The following is a 20,575-nucleotide window of genomic DNA, read 5'->3' as shown; positions in this document are numbered from 1 at the left end:
CAGAAAGGAGTTCTGCACAGCCTTACTCTAGCTAAACATGGCTAAGCTTCTGGTTCACAGTGCTGAAGTAATGAAGTTACCCAGTGTACACCTATCACTCATCATCCAGATGAATTAAAAAGAAGTGCTTCCACAATACAGGTAGAGATGAACTTTTTTTGGTCCTAAACAAAGTATATCTTAAGGCTTTTGTAGTACACTATAGCTAACAGGTACTCATTTAGAAGCATTAAAGCTGTGATAAAGTATCTGTCTATGCATCAGCAACTTTAGTCTTAAGAAATACTTGACAGTTCAAGTTTTTTGATTATCTGCATACACATATGCTGACTGCTCAACACTAATAACATCTTTTGCCTGGAAACAATTAAATATTCAGCTAAACCTTCAGATTTGTAAAGGTCTCGGCTCTGTTGCTGAAGATGACACCCCAGGTAAGCATGTTTTTCCCTGGAAGAAAGTCCAAAGCCACCTTTGATTACACAGGTAACCAGTTTATCTCCTGCAACCAAACGGGCAGTACACCTAATGAGAGACAGTCCCTCACTGTCCTTCCCAACAGCTATAACAGAACCATAAAGTTGTTCCACAGAAACAGAGTACTGCTAATCAAGCAGTGCAAACAGTGTATTTCACTCCTAAGTAGGATATTCTTATATGACTGGGTGAGTTGCCTCCTCTTCTTCCCCCCTGGCACCTGCCACCACTTCCTCACTTGTAGGCACAGTCATGAAAAATTTGTCTTCTCACACACCTAAAATACAGCATTTATTTGATACAGTAAGTCAACTGAGTAGCACAGCACAAGCAACCCTTGCTATGCTTCATGTCTTTGGTACTTGTTTCAAAGGAGAAAACTAACAAGTGAAAATAAGCCCCTCTTCCTTTTCAACAAGCAAGTTTAATTTTTGAGGCTTTGTTGGTGAAGATTAAATAGGGACAAAAAAAATCAATGCTGCTAAGAATTTATGCAATGAGTTGAACACCGAGACAGTCTCATTTGCAAACACCTGAATGTCTATTATTACAGGAGACGTTATTGAAAAAAGCAAGTTTTGAGTTAAAACATTAACAGGTAGGAGGAAACATCCTCTGATCAATGAGCATGTGTAAAGATCTGTCCTGAAACAATTATAACTAAATATTGTTTAAACTTGGCAGTCATAGCCAATCTTCATGTTACAACCACCAGTGAATTCACCTACTGAATTTATAGAAGTCTCTAGTAATGCAGGGAAACATGAAGAATAAAAGACAGGGACAGGATTTTAAGAATCCCAAGACATCATTTGTGTCTTTTTACCCTTTTTTTTCTATTGCACAGAAAGGATAGAGAATAAATGTTTCTGAACATTTCACCTACTCAATTACACAACTTCTAAACATCACTTTTTCTTTCTTAAGCAAATACTAAAAAAACCATTTATACCAGCTAAACATAATGATGTCAGGCACTGGTGCTATAGCATTTTTGCCAGTGCCTGGTCAGTGTATTCTATGAGATACTCTGGATAAATCTGATGCCTCTCAAAGATGACAAAGATAGAAGGGTTTGAAGAGTTATCCACACAACTGTCATAGAACTTCTGATTGTCCTTCAAGGGAGGTCGAACATAAGAGGAACTACCAAGAGTGAAGTCTCCCACCAGGACCCGAGCCAGAAACATGGTCTTGGTATTTGAGTTTTCCCTGCAGTAATTGTCAGAGTAAGATGCATCCCTTGCAAAATAGCTTCCTGTAGAAGACACACCAGAAAAGAGTTGATAAGACATCAAAACTGCAGGGAAGGAAGTGATACAGTATGAAAGCAAATTAGTAAGAAAATCCATTAAGCAGTTAATGAATGGCCTTTCCAAAGGCTTCACTTGTCCTGTATGATCTTCTTAGTGAAAATGACCACTATGTATTACTATACTTTTATTTTTCCACAGCACACATATTGAAAAGCCACACAAGGAATGTATTAAATGTTACCATATTCCTCAAAAAGATTTCCTCCTAATCTTAGATGGCCACCTGCCCCAATCTCACTCAATTTCCTCTCCTGACAGACTACTAATATTAATTAGAACATTTCTGAAGAGTTACAAAGTATTCAGTCGGATGGGTGGGTAGTCAGCCAATCAGCCTGTCTCTTCCACTTGGTATGTTGATCCTTTCCTGTACACAGGACAACATAAAGGAATATAATTTGCTAACAAGGGAAAAAGCATGTAACCGGGATGGCATTTAAATTCCTGGAAAAAAAACAAATAATGCCACGCTGCCTTCCCATAGCAGCTTGGCAAAACTGGAACAGAAGCCTGGACTCTAGGAGAAACTGGCCTCTCCTAAAGTTTGTCTTGCAAGGACAGACTGGAGCATAGAGGCCAAGGCCTTTCAGTATGCCTTAGCTAGAAACGATCCTTGCCAAAGTCAGCTATGTTCTCTACATCATCACAGAGATAAACCCTATGTGGGCTGTGTGCCCTCTCTTTCTAACTTTACACCTCTGCAGTAACTATGAGAATTTTTTAGCAAGTCTAGGGTTAATGAAAGAGCTGAAAAACCACCTTTCCCGTAGACTGTCCCATGAAGGCCACAGATCCTCCAGTCAAAGTTTTGCTGACAGATGGCATCAATGTAATTTTTACTGGTCCCATGAAATAAAAATCGCTCATCCGCAGCCTTTCCACCATTGCTCTTCTGCATTTGTTCCTTCTGCCTGCAATAAGAAGCAGTATCTTTGCAGTTCCACAGCAGCTGTACCCAGACAGGTTCCAGCCATACCAGCACTTAAGATAATTTTACACACATTCTGAAAATCCTTACGTTAAGGCCTAATCTTTGGGCATACAGGGTATCTTGCTGTCTAGCTGCATACAAACATGCTTTTGTTATACACAGAGGCCTCCAGATATTTAATAGTAAATATGTTTTATTTCATTCACTGCCTACTGGGAGAGGGGCAGGAATCTTCACAATTTCTTTTTCTGAACACAGGAGTTCATGTCAAGGCTTTCCCTCAGTGAGTTTTGCATTTAGTTTTGAAGACTTTCAGTTTTGACCAGCTACAAACCAGTATTTGTCCCAGTGTTGTGCCTGATTACCAGCTTCAAGGCTTCAGTGGAAAGCAGCTGTCCTGGACACAGGCCTGGCAGAAGTCAGAACTGCTTATTCAGGAGCAAGGATTCCTCCCACAGAGCTCATCTGACTATTCTAAGTAATATGTTTTGACTGAGTTCTGGTTTTGTTGGTATGTCTTTATCTACATGTTGATCCTGTCTAGGTATTTCATTGGGGGAGTGGAAGCAGATTCTTAAATGCAGCTGCATTTCAGGAATGCATATGTCTATCTTGAGCATACAGCTAACCACAGAAACAACAAATTTCATGCACACATACCAGAGCAGCATTTTACACGTACCATTGATATATTTCCCAGAGAGATGGGTTCTGAACTCTACGAATCCTTTTAATAACTGTTTTGGGCATTGTGCGTTGAAAGTCCACCTTGACTTTCTTGTATTCTTCAGAAGAACTGTCAAGCTCAACCAGCTGTAAGGAAAAGATTAAAAAGCTACTCCAACCTTTTACTAAATCATAACAAAGCCACCCTACCTAGTGCACTACTCAGACCTTTAAAGTCTTTTCTGTGAAGCAGAGGTACGAGCAGCAAAAATACTCTTGGAAAAAAGGCAGATTGGAGATCCCTGCTCTGTAAAAGTGAGCTCTTACCTAGGGAACATTAACTTCTGGGGTTTAAGACACCCAGGTTGCTCTCTCACAGGCCATTAAAGGAGCTGGGTGCTTTCATGCAGCTACCCAGCCCCTTTTAATATTTGGGCCAAGATACATTTGCATGCATATATCAAATCATACCTAAATACATAGAAAAAACGAGCACATAAATAAAGAATGGAGAATTTATGTTGCAGCAAATCAAACAATACCTCTACACCCATGCTTTTTAAATCTTCATAGTTTATACTGCCTACAGCTAGTGAACAAAAACTGCACTGCCCATTATGTTTTTAAATAAATTTAAAAGGCTTTATTCAATCAACCATTTTAGGGAAGAGTAGAGACACACTGCCAAAAATCAGTTCCTTACATGACAATCCTGAAAGCAAGCAAAGTTTTCTACTTACACATTTTCCCCAGGAACATCAAGAATACCAGCGTTAGCCTTCTCTACTTTTTATTGACAATTTCTTGAGGATTTGCATTTTGCAAGTTAGTAATTTTCGAGCTTCATATGAGAAGATCTTTTCTGTAGGTATATTACTAGAGTTGCCAGAGGTGGTGGTGGAGGCAGGCAGGAAGTCAGCAAAGGTAAACCATGCAGGTATTAACTGGGTGTGTTACAAAGGTAAACAAGTTCACTCCACTGGAGTTACAGTACATTTTAATAAATGATCCCAGCCTTAACTCTGCTGATTGTACTCCTCAGATGTACAGCAGTCTACTTATACACAGCTCAGGGAATGGCTACTCTAAAATTTAGAGGCATGATTTATCTCTGATGCTTCAGCACATGTTGAACTTCAAAGCTATGTATCTTGGGCCCTAGTAACAGTCTTGCTAACAGAGCATAAGCTTCAGGCAAATTTGCCACGCGAAGGGATAAATAGTAGAAGTGAAAGTCAATATTGCCATGATTATACCGCCACCATTTGTTAGTTTAAATTCGGGTCTGATTTTACCTCTAAGTCTGCCCAACTGTTGCATCAGGCTCAAATTTACCAACCTCTCTGCATTACATTACATAAGAAACAGTCATCTAGAAAAGCACAGGAAACACTGAACTTTGATGTAACAAACCTGTATGCGGCAAAACAGAGAGAAAAAACAAAAAGCTCCAAACCTTGAATCCCAGTTCAGGCAGGGCAGATTTGTCCCAGTGAGCTGGAATGCCTTTAAACTCTTCTGTATGTTTAAGGGCCCTGTACATTAGAAGACACTACAAATAGGTAATTAAAACAAAACAAATTCCTACATTTTATGTACATATGATACCACACACTTCTGACCAGTTTGGGAGAGCACAGGCAACTGAACATCTCAGAAGTATTTCAAAATTGTCTTTTGAGTTCAGCACATGAAAATATTTGTTCCAACTCATTATGTCAAGACTTATAGCAGGAACCAAGACACCATATGAGAAAAAAGAAGACGTACACTGAACTAAACATGAAGTAGTTCTCTTAGTTGCAAGAGTTGAATGTATATATAAGCTCTGCTACAGTAGGGTAGATAAAATGCATCCAGTATCATATCAGTATGACAGCAACAGGATAGATATATCCTCCCTTCTACTTACACCCCAGTTTTAATTAGTGTGTTTAGCTGCTCTTTTCTGTGTTGTTTAAGCAAGCACTGTGTGCTGCAAGGGAATGCATTAAAAAAGTTGGCTGTTACATGCAATTGTGTAAAAGTTCTCTCCTTGCAGACTCCCACCTTTTGCTCCACTTGTAACAATTACTACTTTCCTCCCAGATTGTCTGGTTGTTCTCAAAAGAATTGTTTCTAAACGTGTGTTTAGCTTTGAAAATTACTGATCTCAGATATCAGAAAGGGCTAATATGCATAAACGTTATTGCTTCCGTCCACATCAGCTGCTCTAATAAGACAGCTCCCTCTAATAAGCAGCTCCCTACAACAGTGCTACATGTTGAATTATTTTCTATGCTTCCAAACTTTCTGTGGCCAAGCCCAAACTTCCTTCACACCCAAGGGTCCTGAGTTGCTTGAAAACTGTTGGCCAGGCTGCAATACTGCCCAGGCTAGACATTACTGTAGGAAAGGTATATCCCTGCCCCTCTCAATTTCTTTTACAATTGCCTTAACAGCTACTCCTTCACCTTACTTACACCCTTAGAAGACACTGCATTCACAATCCACTAAATCCATCACCTCAGAATACGCAGTTGCAGTTTACCTTCCTCTTGAGTCTTCTACCTCTCTCTGAGAAACAAATTTAGGTCTTCTGCAAATTTCTCTCTCTGTTCCATAGTGAAGGTTCTTCTGAATCATGTCTGGGAAAAAAAAAACAAACAAACAACCCCATAACAATCAGAAAGATGTTTTAGAAAGCCTTCACACTGCAGCAAAACTTGCCACTAAGTTGTTTTGTTAAAAAGACACTGAGCTTTTTTTTCTTGCTACACAAAGGGAAGTCAGAGGGCAATATGGAACCCACAGTCTATATAAATCACCAAGAAGGATTTCAGTTTCTGTTTTGCTCTTAACTTTAGAAGGAATGACAGACACTGGTAACTAGTTTCCCTTCATCTTTCCATCAGTCACACTTAACTGTAAAGGATCATTGTAAAATCTACTTGTGTTCCATGGATTGCACCCCCTCTTTCTCAGTTTGCAATCAAGATACTATTTTCCTACAGGTAGTTGTAGATTTCAAACCCTATAAACACAACCTAATAGTGTCACAGGCCATTCTTTCTTGTTGACCACCAACAGAAACAAGTAACAACAACCTGAATTTTAGAGGCATTATTTCTGAATTTTGGAACCTCTGTAGCAATTAAGAGTCAGTAGCAGCCAGGAGAATGAGGCGTCATCTTCAGAGAGAGATACACAGGAAGAAAACAAAAGAAACCTACCTCTTGGCACCACCAAGCCTAGGAACTAAGTTTTGGAACACACCTACATTGCGTATGTTTGCCTAAGTTACTGAAAAAGACCAAGCCTTAGAAAAGGGATTGATTTACTATGCAATTTTCCCTTCTAAGCCAGACAAGTTTCCCTAGCCTATAAAGAAGATTACAGCATTGCTTTCAATTGAATCACAAACAATGTATCACATGCCCTTTCTGCCTGGTGTTTTTTTTCCCATGCAGAATAATACAGTAATGGAGAGTTGGATCAAAGGCAACTACACGAAATGAGGGTATCAAAATGAGTCTAGGCAGTCTGATTCCCACCGCCACTGTTTCCCATGATTTTTGAAAAGGATACATGGAAAGGCAACAGCTCAGATAGAGCAGTGCCATCACAACTGGTGTAAAATTCCTGAGCTCTTGGGAAACACATCTTCCTACTTTGACATAGTCAGGATATTTCCTCAGCCTTTCCAGACAGGCAGAGCTATGGAAAGAAAACACCTGCATAAATCTTGCAATGCTAAGGATTGTCTGGACCCTACACCTTGCCCAAGTATTCATTTTTCTGCGAGCCAGTGACTAAAACAGACCAGAAGCTGTCTTGCCAAGCCTTACAGAAGTTTCTCACCATCTGTGTTGGTGCTAGCATCAATGGCAATGTCACACTTGGACTTGCTGGCAGACATTCTGAAACCTAGCACAAGAACTTCTTAAAAATAAAAGGTTTGGAGGAATAGGAATGCCACTTTGATGATATGAACAGCTCTTTATCCCGAGAACCTGACAGAAGCTCTGTCTTTGTAAGCACTGCAGTTCAAAGTTCAAATTTCTCTCTCCTCTAGTAATGTAGCTTAAAACCACAGAAGACCTGGGATGGAGGGAGGGGAAAAACAAAAAAAAACAACAAAGCAAATGAAACCTACCTCCAAAACTGAGTTCATATTCATGTCTTCCAGCTTTGAATTTCAGTTTTGGAGAACTTTTGGCTATATAAGCTTTCTCCAGGTCATCACTGGAGATAGTGGCAGCTGCATGATCATCATCCTGTGAGGTCAAAACCAGAGGAAAAAAAAAAGATTCTCCTGGTCTGTTATATACAAGCAAGTTTAAAACCCAACAACTGTCTTATGGTATGGTGGCTGCAGTACATATCAGCTTTTGGGCATGATAGTAGCTGTCAGGCAAAAGCCACATACTAAGCTGTTTAAACTGCCCCCAGAACAAACCAAGTGTTACAAAGCCTAAACTTACAGTGCAAAGTGCACGCTGTGAATGCTACTACTGAGACCGCGTATTCACCAACTAGACCTTAGTAGAGAAGCACAGAGTACTACTGGAAGCTCAGAAAAGGAAGTTTCAAATCAAGAGCAATGAAAAGAATGTATTAATGTGATCCTATCTGACATGACTCACTGAAGAAGTATCTGTCACTAATATTTGTGACTCACCAGTGAGCACTCCCCTACCTGAACCAATCAAATTCACAGGGAAGATCCCATTAGGCCTCTAAAGTTGATCTGTACAGTATGAGTGAGAGGGAGGGAGGGAGAGGGTGACAAAAGAGGGAAGATATAAACATTGTGCACATTTCAGTAGTTTCCACTCTTAACACAGAGTTGAGAGTCTCCCCGTTTCTCTGCACTTACTTTTTCTCCATACTCCCGCCACAGGCCATATTCATCTTTCCAGTACCAGATCCATTCTGTTGTAAAAATGAAGTGAGGGGGTTTGGTCACAGAGGAGGCTGTAGAAAGGCGTCTAATCTTTGCAAACCCACAGTGCATATTCAGAAAACTTATACATGGCAAGACAGAGCCACTTTCAGTAACACCATTATTAAATCTGTAAAAAAAAAAAAAAAAAAAAGAGGAAAAAAAATCAAAACTGTTTGTGAAGCTTTACACATAGGTTCAGAAACCCAACAGAGATTTGCAAATTGAGTAAGCATCATTCCAAAGCAGAACACAAACCTACAGTTTCCACAACAATCCCAGTCCCCTCTTGTGTTTGTACATATTTTGCATTACAGTATTACGTCTCACATTGGTTCCATGGGCAGTAACTGTTATCAACTTGTAAATCAGCGAGTTGCATAAGATGAATAGAAACAGTGGAAAATGTATACTGCAACCTTCTTGCTAACTCTAAACAGAACACTGTCATAACCTAAGGATGGCTTCAGAGAGCCTCTAATGTAACACAAGAGGGCTAGGTAAATTGTCCAGCATGGGACACAGCATACTGGTATGAGCCCCTTCTAATACCTTTTTTGTGCTACGTAACCAGTTCCAAACTCTTAAAGGTATTTCCATATTCTTAATGTTCACCCGAGTATCTCTCCAGGTACACAAGGTAGTTGTTCCACAATATGGACTGGGAGAAAAAGAGGGTGAGAGGGGCAAATCTCATGCTACCTTTTCATTCTCCAGCTCAAAAGGTGAAAGAGAAGGTTATTCCTAATCATGGGGTCAAGCTGCATATTGACAAGCTCTAACCAAAGACAGACTCTCACAAGTACTTCTTACAAAATCATCACTCTCTGCAGTTTTCCAGCCATTCTTACTGAGGATTAAGACTTCCTATGGTAGCAGCAGTAGGAAGTATTTATACGTTTTTTTCACAGCACAGAACACGAGACTCTACGCGTCAGTCATAAAATAACTGTGCTGGATTGTCCCTGGCCAGCAACCAAGTACCCTCACAGTGAACAGCTCACACACTCCCCCTCCCCTTCCCTGTACAAAAAGCAAGAAAAGTTGTGAGGCAGTTCAATAGATGAAGAAGGGGGAAGTGTAAACAAACAAACAAACAAAAGCAAATCGCTCACCACCTCCCCAGGCAGTCTAATGGCCAGCCAGCCTCCAAACAGCAGCCATCTTGGTAACTAAACCCCAACCTTCTTCTTTCTCTGCCCCCAATTTTATTGCTGAACATGATGTTATTTGGTACGGGAGATCCGTTTGGTCAGTTCAGGTCAGCTATCCCGGCTGACCCTCTCCCAACGCCTTGCCTACCCCCAGCCCACCCACTGTGGAGGAACAGTGCAGAGTGGGAGAGAGAAAGCCGTGCCTGGGCAAGCACTGCCAGCAATACCTAAAACACTGGTGCATTATCAGCAGTGTTTTAGTCACAAATCCAGAACACAGCACTATAAGGGCTGCTATGAAGAAAGTTAACTCCATCCCAGCCAAACCCAGTAGGGTAAGCCAGAAGGTCCTATATGGACTCCAGGCATAAGTATGTCACAATGGATCAGACCTCTGGCAACAGTAGATCAATCGGAAGACTGAGGTCCACAGAAGAATGAAGGTACTGACATAATGACTGCAAAAGAATCATAGCAATTTATAGCTGCTAAGGGCCTAGTCCAATATAGAAAACTCCAAACATCATTAAGTTTGTACATTTTGTAAGTTTATACCTGGCATTCCTGGGGTCACAATATGCTTTTTCTATTTCTTCCATGTTCTTCAAGTCCTTCCAGGTATTACCATCAGAGATCTGCCATCTATATGGCAAGTGAAAATGAGTTCTCATACACTTGTCTAGAAATTAAAAAAAGAAAAGATATGCATTATTTTTACAAGCAAAAAGAAAAATTCTAATATTTCAGGGCTGTACACCTAGCTGGTAAAAGTTATCAAATGCATAGCTATGGAAAATGCTCATCTATGGAATCATTACAAGCGGTAGTTCAGAATTTTTCAGTGTGAGCAAGCAAAACCTCTTTTTTGAGCTTAGGCAGAAGTTCAGTTTCTGTACCTACTAGAATCTCTTTGTGCAGGAGCTCAGTGGTGAAGGACCATTCTGTCTTCTCAGTTTCAGTGACAAATGCTTACAATGAATCGAGATCACAAGCACATAAGGCTATTATTTCATATATAAAGTAACAGTGCAAACTCAAATACATAGGCTTAACCACTTAGTCCCAAAGTGGTATTACTGAGGAAAAACACCTGCAACACTACTTCATTTTAGGATAGGAGGTAGCTCATTTAGGGACTTAAAGAGGTCTCCAGGCCTCACCAGGAACAAGAGTAGTGGTAGTAGTGGCACAGGTATCACAAGTGTGACCCAGAAATCATTCAAAGAGTCAGAATGCAGTTGTTCCTCAACAGCAGTGAAGATCACATCACCAGTACACATATGCACAAACTTGATGCTAGCCTTCATAGTAGAATAACAACTTAACTGCAGATAAAGTCAAGGAGACTGTACCACACAGTTTAGATGAGAAGGTGTGCACTACATCAGGGAGCTACTACAGGTCAAGAACATGAAGTAGGAAAAATATGACAAAAGGATATCATGGTTTAAGCCTGACAGGCAGCCAAACACCACACAGCTGTTCGCTTGCTCACCTGCCCTGGGGCATGGGGCAGAGAATTGGAGGTGTAAAGGTAAGGAGACTTATAGGTTGAGATAAAAACAATTTAATAATTGAAATGAAATAAATACAACAATAATAAAAATATACAAACGAGTGATGCACAATGAAATCGCTAACCACCTGCTGATCAATGCCTAGCCCATTCCCTGCTAGCAATCCCAAAGGAGGGAAATCCCAAAACCACAATCCCAGGAGAGCGCCTTGGCTTCTCAGCCAACCTTCATCTAGACACTGAGCCTGACGCTATAGGATATGAAACATTCTACTGGCCAGTTTGGGTCTGTTGCTCTTGCTATGCTCCCTCTCAGCTTCTTTTGCACCTGCATGCCAGCAGGACGTGGAAGTTGAAAAGTCTTTGATTCTTTAGCAACAACTACAAACATCAGTGTATTATCGACATTCTTCTCATACCAAATCCCATACTGAATCCAAAACACAGCACTACTCTAGCTAAGAAGGAAAATTAGCTCTATCCCAGCCAAAACCAGGAAAGATGAAAAGAAAGCTGGCACAGCAGCCTTTTTCTTGGACATTTTGAAAGGGACAGGAGCTCAGACAGGTGGAACAGTAGAGTGCTAGAAGAAACAAGGAAGAATGTAGGATTCACAGTACCTTTTGTAGATATTTAAAAATGGGACTCCTATAATTCATCAGTCCCTTAGGTGAACACAGGTGGAGTAGCCAATCTCCAACACAGGCAGGTATTATACATTTCAGAGTAAAACAAAACAGCTCCTTTGTTTGGTATACTAGGTAGGTCAAACACCTTCACAGAATCATCTGGGTTGGAATAAACCTTGAAGATCATCTAGTCCAACCACTAACCTAACACTGACAGTTCCCAACTACACCATATCCCTCAGTGCTATGTCGACCTGACTCTTAAACACTGCCAGGGATGGGGACTCCACCACTGCCCTGGGCAGCCCACTCCAACACCTAATGACACCTTGTGTAAAGAAATGCTTCCTAATATCCAGTCTAAAACTTCCCTGGCACAACTTGAGGCTATTACCTCTTGTCCTTTCACTTATTACTTGGTTAAAGAGACTCATCCCCAGCTCTCTGCACCCTCCTTTCAGGTAGCTGTAGAGGGCAATGAGGTCTCCCCTCAGCCTCCTCTTCTCCAAACTAAACACCCCCAGTTCCCTCAGCCATTCCTCATACGACCTGTGCTCCAGACCCTGCACCAGCTTCGTTGCCCTTCTCTGGACACGCTCCAGTAATTCAGTGCCCTTTTTGTAGTGAAGGGCCCAAAACTGAACAGTCATCGAGGTGTGGACTCACCAGTGCCGAGTACAGGGGTGAGATCCCTTCCCTGTCCCTGCCGGCCACACAATTTCTGATACAAGCCAGGATGCCATTGGCCTTCTTGGCCCCCTGGGCACACTGCTGGCTCCTGTTCAGCTGGCTGTCAATCACACCCCCAGGTCCCTCTCTGACTGGCAGCTCTCCAGCCACTCCTCCCCAAGCCTGTAGCGCTGCTGGGGGTTGTTGTGGCCCAAGTGCAGCCCCTGGCATTTGGCCTTATTGAAACTCCTCCAGTTGGGCTCAGCCCATGGCTCCAGCCTGTCCAGGTCTCTCTGCAGAGCCTCCCTACCCTCAAGCAGAGAACACTCCCACCCAACGGTGTCATCTGCAAATTTACTGCAGGTGCGCTCGATCCCCTCGTCTAGATCATCAATAAAGATGTTAAACAGGCCCCAAAACCGAGCCCTGGGGTACACCACTCGTGACCGGCCGCCAGCTGGATTTAACTGTTTACCACCACTTCCTACCAGCATTCAAGATCACAATGAGATTTAAATAAAGATAAGTGTAAACTCTGAAGTTTCCCCTTTCTGTGAAAGATTTCTATTACTTTATAATAAAAAGAAAATAGACAGGACTTGCTACATTCACAACTTACCTTTAAAGCCACAGGTTCTGTACAGTTGATATAAACAGATCTGCTCCATTTCATCATCATTTGTAGTTGAGGACTCTTGTCTAGAGCTGTGTTTTCTCTCTAGAGTGGGGAATTATAAGCCTTATTAATACACTTTGTTTGAACAAGCCCTCTTAAAACCATACCTATGGGTAGGGAAGATGCCTAAAAGCAATGTTTATAACTATGTCAGTTCATTCAGCTTCAGAAAGACACTGAAGTTTTTGATGATCTTGAATACTCAGAAGTCCCATCCTTCCTTCCTGAACTTGACTTTCCTGTAACTGCTAAATTCCTCAGATACAGTTTTTAGCTATCTTCACAAAACAAGAACAGAATCCAATGCCTTTCCTGTTCTAGATGGACTTGAGTTAACCGTGCATTCCACATAGCTGTTCACATTGGCAGCTATAAAATCTGAAGTCTCAAAATCTGATAATTCTGTAAATTAAAGCACACCTAAGGACATAAAGAAGTGAGGAAGAAACTGCAGGGAGAATAAGAGAGATGAACACACACATACACGCACACTTGGATTTTCCATTCTGTTATCCTTCTCTTTCCTGCTTAACTTACAGTTCTAAGGAACTTCAAAAGAAAAGAACAATCAAAATATTAGATCTCTGAGAAATAACTAGTATAGTGCTGTCTGTGAATTCTTGTGTGAGACAGTTGCTACATTAAATAAAGGATAAAGTAGTTTATAATCACACAAGTAAACGCCACACCTAAACAGTTCTCTATCTTTATGTTTTTTACCAAGAAAAAAATAACATTTCTCCTTCTTTCCAGTTCCTGTTATGCTTTTCTAACCCCAAATTTGTTATAAACACCAAGCACTTTATTTCTCAGGAACCCATAAAGCCTTGAAAAATCACTTCATCTTCACACTTCACCCAAATCTGACAATGAGAAATGTGCAAGGTCCCTCCTAAAAGACACATCAAGATGTGAATTCAGTTCTTCTTAATGACATCTGTGAGAACGTTACATTCACTATAGTGACTCTTCTAATATTTTCAAAAGATGGTATCACTTACCTTTGCAAGGTGAAGACTTGGCATCTTCTATGTCATACATGTTGCTGTTGCCATTTTGTATGTCATACATATTCCTATAAATGGAGGGGAGTTTCTCAATAACGTCTGAGCTCATTCCCTGTCTCCCCAGTTTCTCATAACATTCTGAATTTAGTAAGTCATGGGATCGCTTGCAGTTGCTGCCAAACCTGCACTGTCCCCGCAAAAAGTACTGGCAAACATGCAGTTTGGTGCACATCTTTTTATAGGTACAAGATCCATAAGGTCCATCACCTTTGTTATAATGCACACAGACCTTGGGTAGAGGGAAAAAAGGATTTCAAGATTAAAAGTACAATGTGCTCATACAGACTGTCTGAACTCACAATTTTTAGATTTTTATAGCTATGGGTTTACATTTCTAATTGAAAGACTTATACAAGTTTCTTCTTTCTTCTTGTTTTCCAAATGATTATTTGATAGTTTTTCCTTCTCCCTGCTAATATGTAGAAAGATCTTTCAACAGACAACAACCATCTTACAGACATTCTAACGCAGATGGGATTTTATTCCCAGCCCCATAAATGTAGGATAGCAGATTTTATTGTGTCACTACCTAAACTCTGTTTTTCTAGTTTTGGAATAGTGAACTTTTTTAACCTGAATTTGATGGTAAGAGCTACTGGATCTGGCTGGGGTGGTTAACTTTCTTCAGAACAGACCATACTGTGCTATGTTTTGGATTTGTAACCAAAACAGTGTTGATAACACACCAATGTTATAGCTACCGCTGAGCAGTGCCTGAACAGTGTTGAGGCTTTCTCTTTTTCTTCACTCTGCTTCCCACCTCCCAGTATGCTACGGGTGGGCAAGAAGCTGAGAGAGGACTCAGCTGGGACAGCAAGCCCAAACTGGCCAAAAAGATATTCCATGCCGTACAACGTAATGCTCTAAAATAAAAAAAAAAAGGGGGGGGGGGCAGGGGGAGGGAGGGGATAGGGAGGTGGGTCGAGACTTGCTGGGCATCAGTCTGCTTGTGGAAGGTGGTGACTAACTTCCTTTTCAACACTTGTCTCCTCCTCTCTCTTCTACACTTGCTAAACTGTCTTCACCTCCACCCACAAGTTTTGTCAGTTTTGTTCTTGTTTTCTCTCCCCTGCTCTGCTGGGGGCAGGGGAGAGAGGAGCGAGTGAGGGGCTGCGAAAGGGCTTAGCTGCCAACTAGGGTCAACCCACAACAGAGGAGAACAGAGGATGCAGATTTAAAGCTTTAGATTTGCATTATGCTAACTAAAGTGACACCTAACATCTCCATCTAGTATCAAGCCTCTTTGGAATACTGAAACACAAGGCTAGAACTGTCACAAGACTACTCACCTCTGGTAAGAGGGAAGAGTCATTCTGAAGCAGGAGCTGGCAAAGTTCATCTTTGTTTAAATACTCAAGTCCATATTGCTTTAGAACATTGAGATTGTGGTCCGAGTGGTAGTTGTGAATAAACCTGCATTCCTTCCTACAAGAAACCCAAGTGCAAAGTGAGTGTAACAGACTAGCACTATTTTGCTACTCCATCGGTATTACACTAAACAGTTTAAAAAGGACACCAAATTAGCTAGTTTCAGAAAAATCCGTAGCGCTTCTTTATAAAGTAATTATGTGATTCGCTAAGCAGATTACATAATTACTCTGAGGATAATTGCCACGCTATTTCTGATTCAGTGTCATTATAGCATTAGTGTAGTCTGACAATATTGGCATTTTGGACCTGCAGCTCCCAAAGCACAAAGTCTTCACATCGACACCGGGGGAGGGGGCATTGCGGGGGGAACGGCCGGAAGCAGGATGGTGAGTAGGGGAGGAAGTGTTGCAACCCGAAGCCTGTGAAACAATCGCCTCTGTCTCTTCTTCGGCCAAAAAAAAAAAAAAAAAAAAAAAAATGCAGCGATGCGGGGGGTAAAGGGACGGGCAGGCTCCGGGCCCAAGCTCCCAGCCCAAAGCAAGAGGCGGAAGCGGTCGCAGCGCCCTCACCGCCCCGGTGCCACCACAGCCCGTGAAAAGTAGCAGACTTTTCTCCCCAAAACACTTCTCTTTCCCACAGACGCGTCTGCGGAGCGCTACGAACGGCAACAGGGCCGGCGGCACAGGCCGCAGCAGCGCCCGGCCCCGCTGCCCGCCGCAGCGCTCCGCGGCCCCCCCCCGGGCGGGGACGGGAGGGGAGGGGAGGCCGCCGAGGCCCGGCGGGGAAAGAGGGCTCCGCGGGCTCCAATCGCGCCCGGGGGCAAGGAGCAGCACACGAGCCCCGGCCAAACAGCAGACCCCCGCCCTCCGCGGGCCGAGCCCCGCCCGCGCCCCCCCCTAGCCCGGGCAGCCCCGGCCGGGGAGGCGGCGATGGAGGCGCCCCGGGCCGCCCCCCGCCCCTCACCTCGCCTGCTCGTTGCGGCAGATCCCCTTCAGGTGGTACTTGCAGAGGTGCAGCCGCCCGCACTGCCCCTCGCAGCCCGCGCCGTGCTCCTGGCACAGCCGCAGGGGGCTGGTGGCCACCACCGCCGCCCCCCCTTCGCCGGGCCGCCGCACCAGCGTGAACCGCCGCGCGTCCCGCAGCGCCAGCGCCAGCTGCTCCGCCGTGGGCCGCCCCGACAGCCGCCGCTGGAGCTCGCCCTGCTCCAGGCAGCCGCCGTTGGCGCACAGCACCTGCAGCGCCTGGGCGGCCAGCGCCATGGCCGCTGCCTCGCCGCCTGCCCCCGCCGGAGCCGCGCTCGGGAAAGGGGCCGGGCGCCCCCCCCCGCCGCGGCGAGGAAACGAAAACGAAACCGCCGGTGCGGGCGGGACGCGGAGACGGCCGCCCCAGGGCGGGGCCGGGGGCGGCGCGGGGTGCGGTGCGGTGCGGTGCGGTGCGGCGGCGGCGCGGCTTGTTCCTGGCCCGGGCGGGGGCGGCCCGTGACGCCCCGGGGCCGGGCAGCGCTGAGGGAGGGCTCTCGGGGGTGAGAGTGGTAACGCGGTAATGACTTAGAAGCAAATCAGGATTTATTAATGTCCAGCAGCACTTAATCGTTAACCAGTCTGAAGATTTACAAAATAATTCAGTAAAATGCGTTATAATTAAAGTAGCGACTTAACTGCAGATTACACTGTTTGCTACCTTAAATCAACACATATATACATGCACATTCACAAACGCAAGACGTACAAACACGCGGACAAAGAAAAGTATTTGCATCCAGTAGAATAAGTGTCGGGGTAGGCAGCGGGTCTGCTGAAAGCCTGGCAGAGTAGATGGAATTTGTCCTCGGCCAGATCATCCCGTACCCGTGAGAAATCTGCATGCAGGAGGGCATACCACAGATAAGGAGCAAGGACAGTGAACATCTGCTGCAAGAAACATGAAACTGTTGAGCACAGATAAGGAACTGTGTGAATCATGTTCAGAAGTAAAACTTTAAGAAAACTATCCAATCATGTACCGTTGCTATGGGTGTACCGTTGCTATGGGTTTAGCCAATTATGTTAGAGCTTGCGGTAGTTGTAAAAGATATATAAAGTATGTAGAAAACAATAAAACTTCCACTTCTTTTGCTTCTAACTTGATTATTGATTGTCGCTTGACCGTCTCTACCGTGACAATTGGTGACCCCGACGTGATATGATACAAGTGGAACATAGGGGATTTTTTATGAGCTGCAGGGCGACGTGCAGCGGAGACGGAGACCGGTGAAGCTGAGAGCGGAGGGGATTCTGCCTGGTTCGGACCTGACATTTTGACACCTGCGTACAAGGTGAGCCACCGGGGAAAACTTATTAAGATATAATATGGGGCAGCAACTAACTAAAGAGGAGGAGACAATTTTGTCTGCCTGGAAAGCCCTTTTAAAAAGAAAAGGGGTTAAAACCCCAGAACAAAGCCTGAAGAAAATGTTAATATGGAGTAAGACGCAAGGCTTTGAAGCTAATGTAACCTCTGCATTTAGTGTGACTGTGTGGCAGAGAATAGGCGAAAAGCTGTGGGATGATGTTTCAAAAGGACAAAAAGAAGCGTGTGAGCTAGCAACTACATGGCGCTTGCTGACTGAGACGCTGAAGGAGTGGGAAAAGGAACATGGCACTGAAGGAAAGAAAGAATCCACTTCTGCCTCTAGTTCATTTGGTCCTGGGCTCAGTTATGGTGATCCCACACTGTCTGCAGTGGCGGGTCAAAAACCATTGACAGGAAAAAGCAGGGGGCATTCTCGTCCACCTCCATCTCCCCCTGTGCCGATACAGGAAGACCCTGGAGGGGCTTCTCCCTCGCAGGATTCTGATACGCCAAACGTAACACCATCAGCTCCTCCAGATGAGCCAGCAGTGTGTAGTGAGTCTGACAGAGACTCTGAGGGCGGTGAACCCGACACTAAAGAACTTACTGACAGTTTGCAAGCATTGAATCTGGCTGATAAACAGACAGAACAAAAAGCTACGCTGTGGACGCTCCCTCCAGCCACTGTGACTGTCCTTCGCAGGTCCCCAGAGCAGTTTTGGGAGGGTGAGAGTGATAATGAGAGTGATGAAGAAGGAGAATTAAGTGCCACTATGCAAACTTTGCACTGCTCTGATAAACCTACATCAAAAAGAGCGGGGGGAGCCCGTCCTAAACGTAGACCACGGTTGAGGGCGAGGGGATTGTATGAGGACTCTGATGAGGAAGCACAAGATGAATTGTTTCCTCCACAAAGACCGAATGAGCAGAAAGCCCCTCAGGCAGTGCCCCCTCCACCTCCCATCGTGGAGCCCTCTGTTCCGCCAGCTCCCTCTGATGAGGAAAAAGCCCTGCGCACTTTGCTTATCTGGTGCAAAAGGAATGGGGTCCCTGCTGATGCACAGTCTGCTTTTGATCTCGAAACATGGAAAGAGGCAGGGATCGCCTTATTCGAGGCGGCCGTAAGGGAGAATGCCATCACTGTGTCATTTTTAACTGCATGGCAACTGGTACATCAACCCCCGAAACAGTTAAAAAGTGATGGGACTGCCGCAGCAGCTGCAGCCGATGCCAGGTCACCTAGTGGGTCTGATTCTCAGATGGATCCTAGAGTTGTAGCTGAAACACCTCCAGAAAAGCCACCAGCCCCTTCCACACGTCCACTATCTGATGATAAGGATGGCATTTTCCTGTTATTAAAGAACTACAGAAAAGCATTAATGAGGATGGACTTAAAAAACTCATTTACAACAAGTATACTGGAAGCGATTGCTCATGGCTGTACTCAGCATTCGAGCCCCCCCCCGCCACGGGGCAGCCGCCTGCGGCCTCTAGCACCGCGCTCTCGGTGTGCACCCGCCCCCCCCCCCCCCCCCCCCCCGAACCCCAAAAGCGGCAGTTTTTCACAGCAGGTGCTGACACTGTGATGCACCGTCCCTTGTCTGTCAGCACCACATCATCAACAAGCAATGGCTTTTTTATATTTTTAACGGTGTTTTACTGTTTGTAGTATTTGTCATTTTATGTTGTGTGAGTGACAAGTGTAAGAGGCCTCTTCGTATGGTTGTGTGATTGTTTTGTGTGTGTGAGACGCAGCCCAGCTGCAGCTGTGCAGTGCGGAGTCCTCTGACCCGAAGCGGCCAGAGAGGAACGGAGAGCAGGGCAGACTCTGTACGGGGGGAGTGCAGGACGCGTGAACATTCCTTAGTGCAGAGCCCTAGTGCCTGCCCGCTGGGTCGCGGGTGCTGCCTGTTTATTCATGCTCAGTGTTTAAAGTGTCACAGGTGAAATACCTCTTCTAGTAGGAGGCAGTAATTCTGTGTTAATTGTTGTCTTGAATTTAGGTGTGTACTCTGTGGGGAGAGTGCACCTCTACCATCTACCCGAGGGGGATATTGTCAGCTTACTTGGGTAGAATTTTAAATTAATTGTGCATGTGAGGATTATTGATGCTGATTTTACTGGACAAATTTGTTCTCTGATTTCTACTCCTTACCCACCAGTAACCATTCCAAAAGACACTTGCATTGCTCAACTTGTACCTTTTTTGAGTTGTGTTCCTAAGACAGAAAAACAGTTGCAACATGATGGAGGATTCGACTCCACAGGACCTTCGCAAGTCTTCATCATCGCAAGTCTTCATCATCAAGACCACAGATGACCTGTACACTATCCAACAGAAGAGAATTGCCAGCAACAGTAACGCTTACTGGACTTCTGGACACAGGAGCTGATGTAACTATTTTATCTCATTATTCCTGGCCAACAGAAAATATGGAAATGGGAGTAGTAGGATCCTGAGGGTCAACAGGTGACTGTCAAATCCCATATGACGACAGCCCCTCCCCCCCCCCCACGAATCTCTGGGGAAGGGAATGCTTGTTACAGTAAGGTGCCCGAATCTCTGGGGAAGGGAATGCTTGTTACAGTAAGGTGTGAAGATTACTACGGATTTTTAACGGGGGTCACTGTTCTGCAGGGCATTAAACGGCCCACACTGGAATTAACCTGGTTAACAACTGACCCCGTGTGGGTAGACCAGTGGCCCCTGCCAATTGAAAAGTTAAAGGCCCTGCAAGAATTGGTAGAAGAACAGTTGGTTGCCGGACACATTGAACCCTCTCAGAGCCCCTGGAACACTCCTGTATTTGTAATCAAAAAGAAATCAGGTAAATGGAGGTTTTTACAT

The 20,575-nt window shown here is 44.2% G+C and overlaps 1 protein-coding gene across 1 annotated transcript; it reads right to left on the bottom strand.

Moving 5' to 3' along the window:
- Window positions 1–881: 881 nt before the first annotated feature.
- On the bottom strand, window positions 882–16,712 carry LOC141958932 (protein mono-ADP-ribosyltransferase PARP12-like). Its single transcript, XM_074901981.1, has 12 exons — window positions 16,360–16,712; window positions 15,315–15,450; window positions 13,960–14,254; window positions 12,902–13,000; window positions 10,024–10,147; window positions 8,249–8,444; window positions 7,526–7,646; window positions 5,921–6,017; window positions 4,847–4,925; window positions 3,407–3,537; window positions 2,553–2,704; window positions 882–1,735 (listed from the first exon to the last, which is right to left on the bottom strand). The coding sequence occupies exons 1-12, from the start codon at window positions 16,653–16,655 to the stop codon at window positions 1,461–1,463; spliced, it is 2,001 nt and encodes a 666-aa protein (XP_074758082.1). The 5' UTR covers window positions 16,656–16,712; the 3' UTR covers window positions 882–1,460.
- Window positions 16,713–20,575: the final 3,863 nt, after the last annotated feature.

Source organism: Athene noctua, chromosome 3 (assembly GCF_965140245.1).
Source record: "Athene noctua chromosome 3, bAthNoc1.hap1.1, whole genome shotgun sequence".
Taxonomy (NCBI): domain Eukaryota; kingdom Metazoa; phylum Chordata; class Aves; order Strigiformes; family Strigidae; genus Athene; species Athene noctua.
The sequence above is the reverse complement of the archived record's forward strand: the minus strand, read 5'-3'. Positions and strand labels throughout refer to the sequence as shown.

Coding starts and splice junctions, on each gene's coding strand:
- LOC141958932 (XM_074901981.1), bottom strand. CDS start 16,655: ATGGCGCTGGCCGCCCAGGCGCTGCAGGTGCTGTGCGCCAACGGCGGC. Junction 14,255..15,314: donor ACTCTTCCCTCTTACCAGAG/GTGAGTAGTCTT, acceptor CCTCTACCCAAG/GTCTGTGTGCATTATAACAA. Junction 8,445..10,023: donor TGTGACCCCAGGAATGCCAG/GTATAAACTTAC, acceptor TTTTTTTTACAG/ATTTAATAATGGTGTTACTG.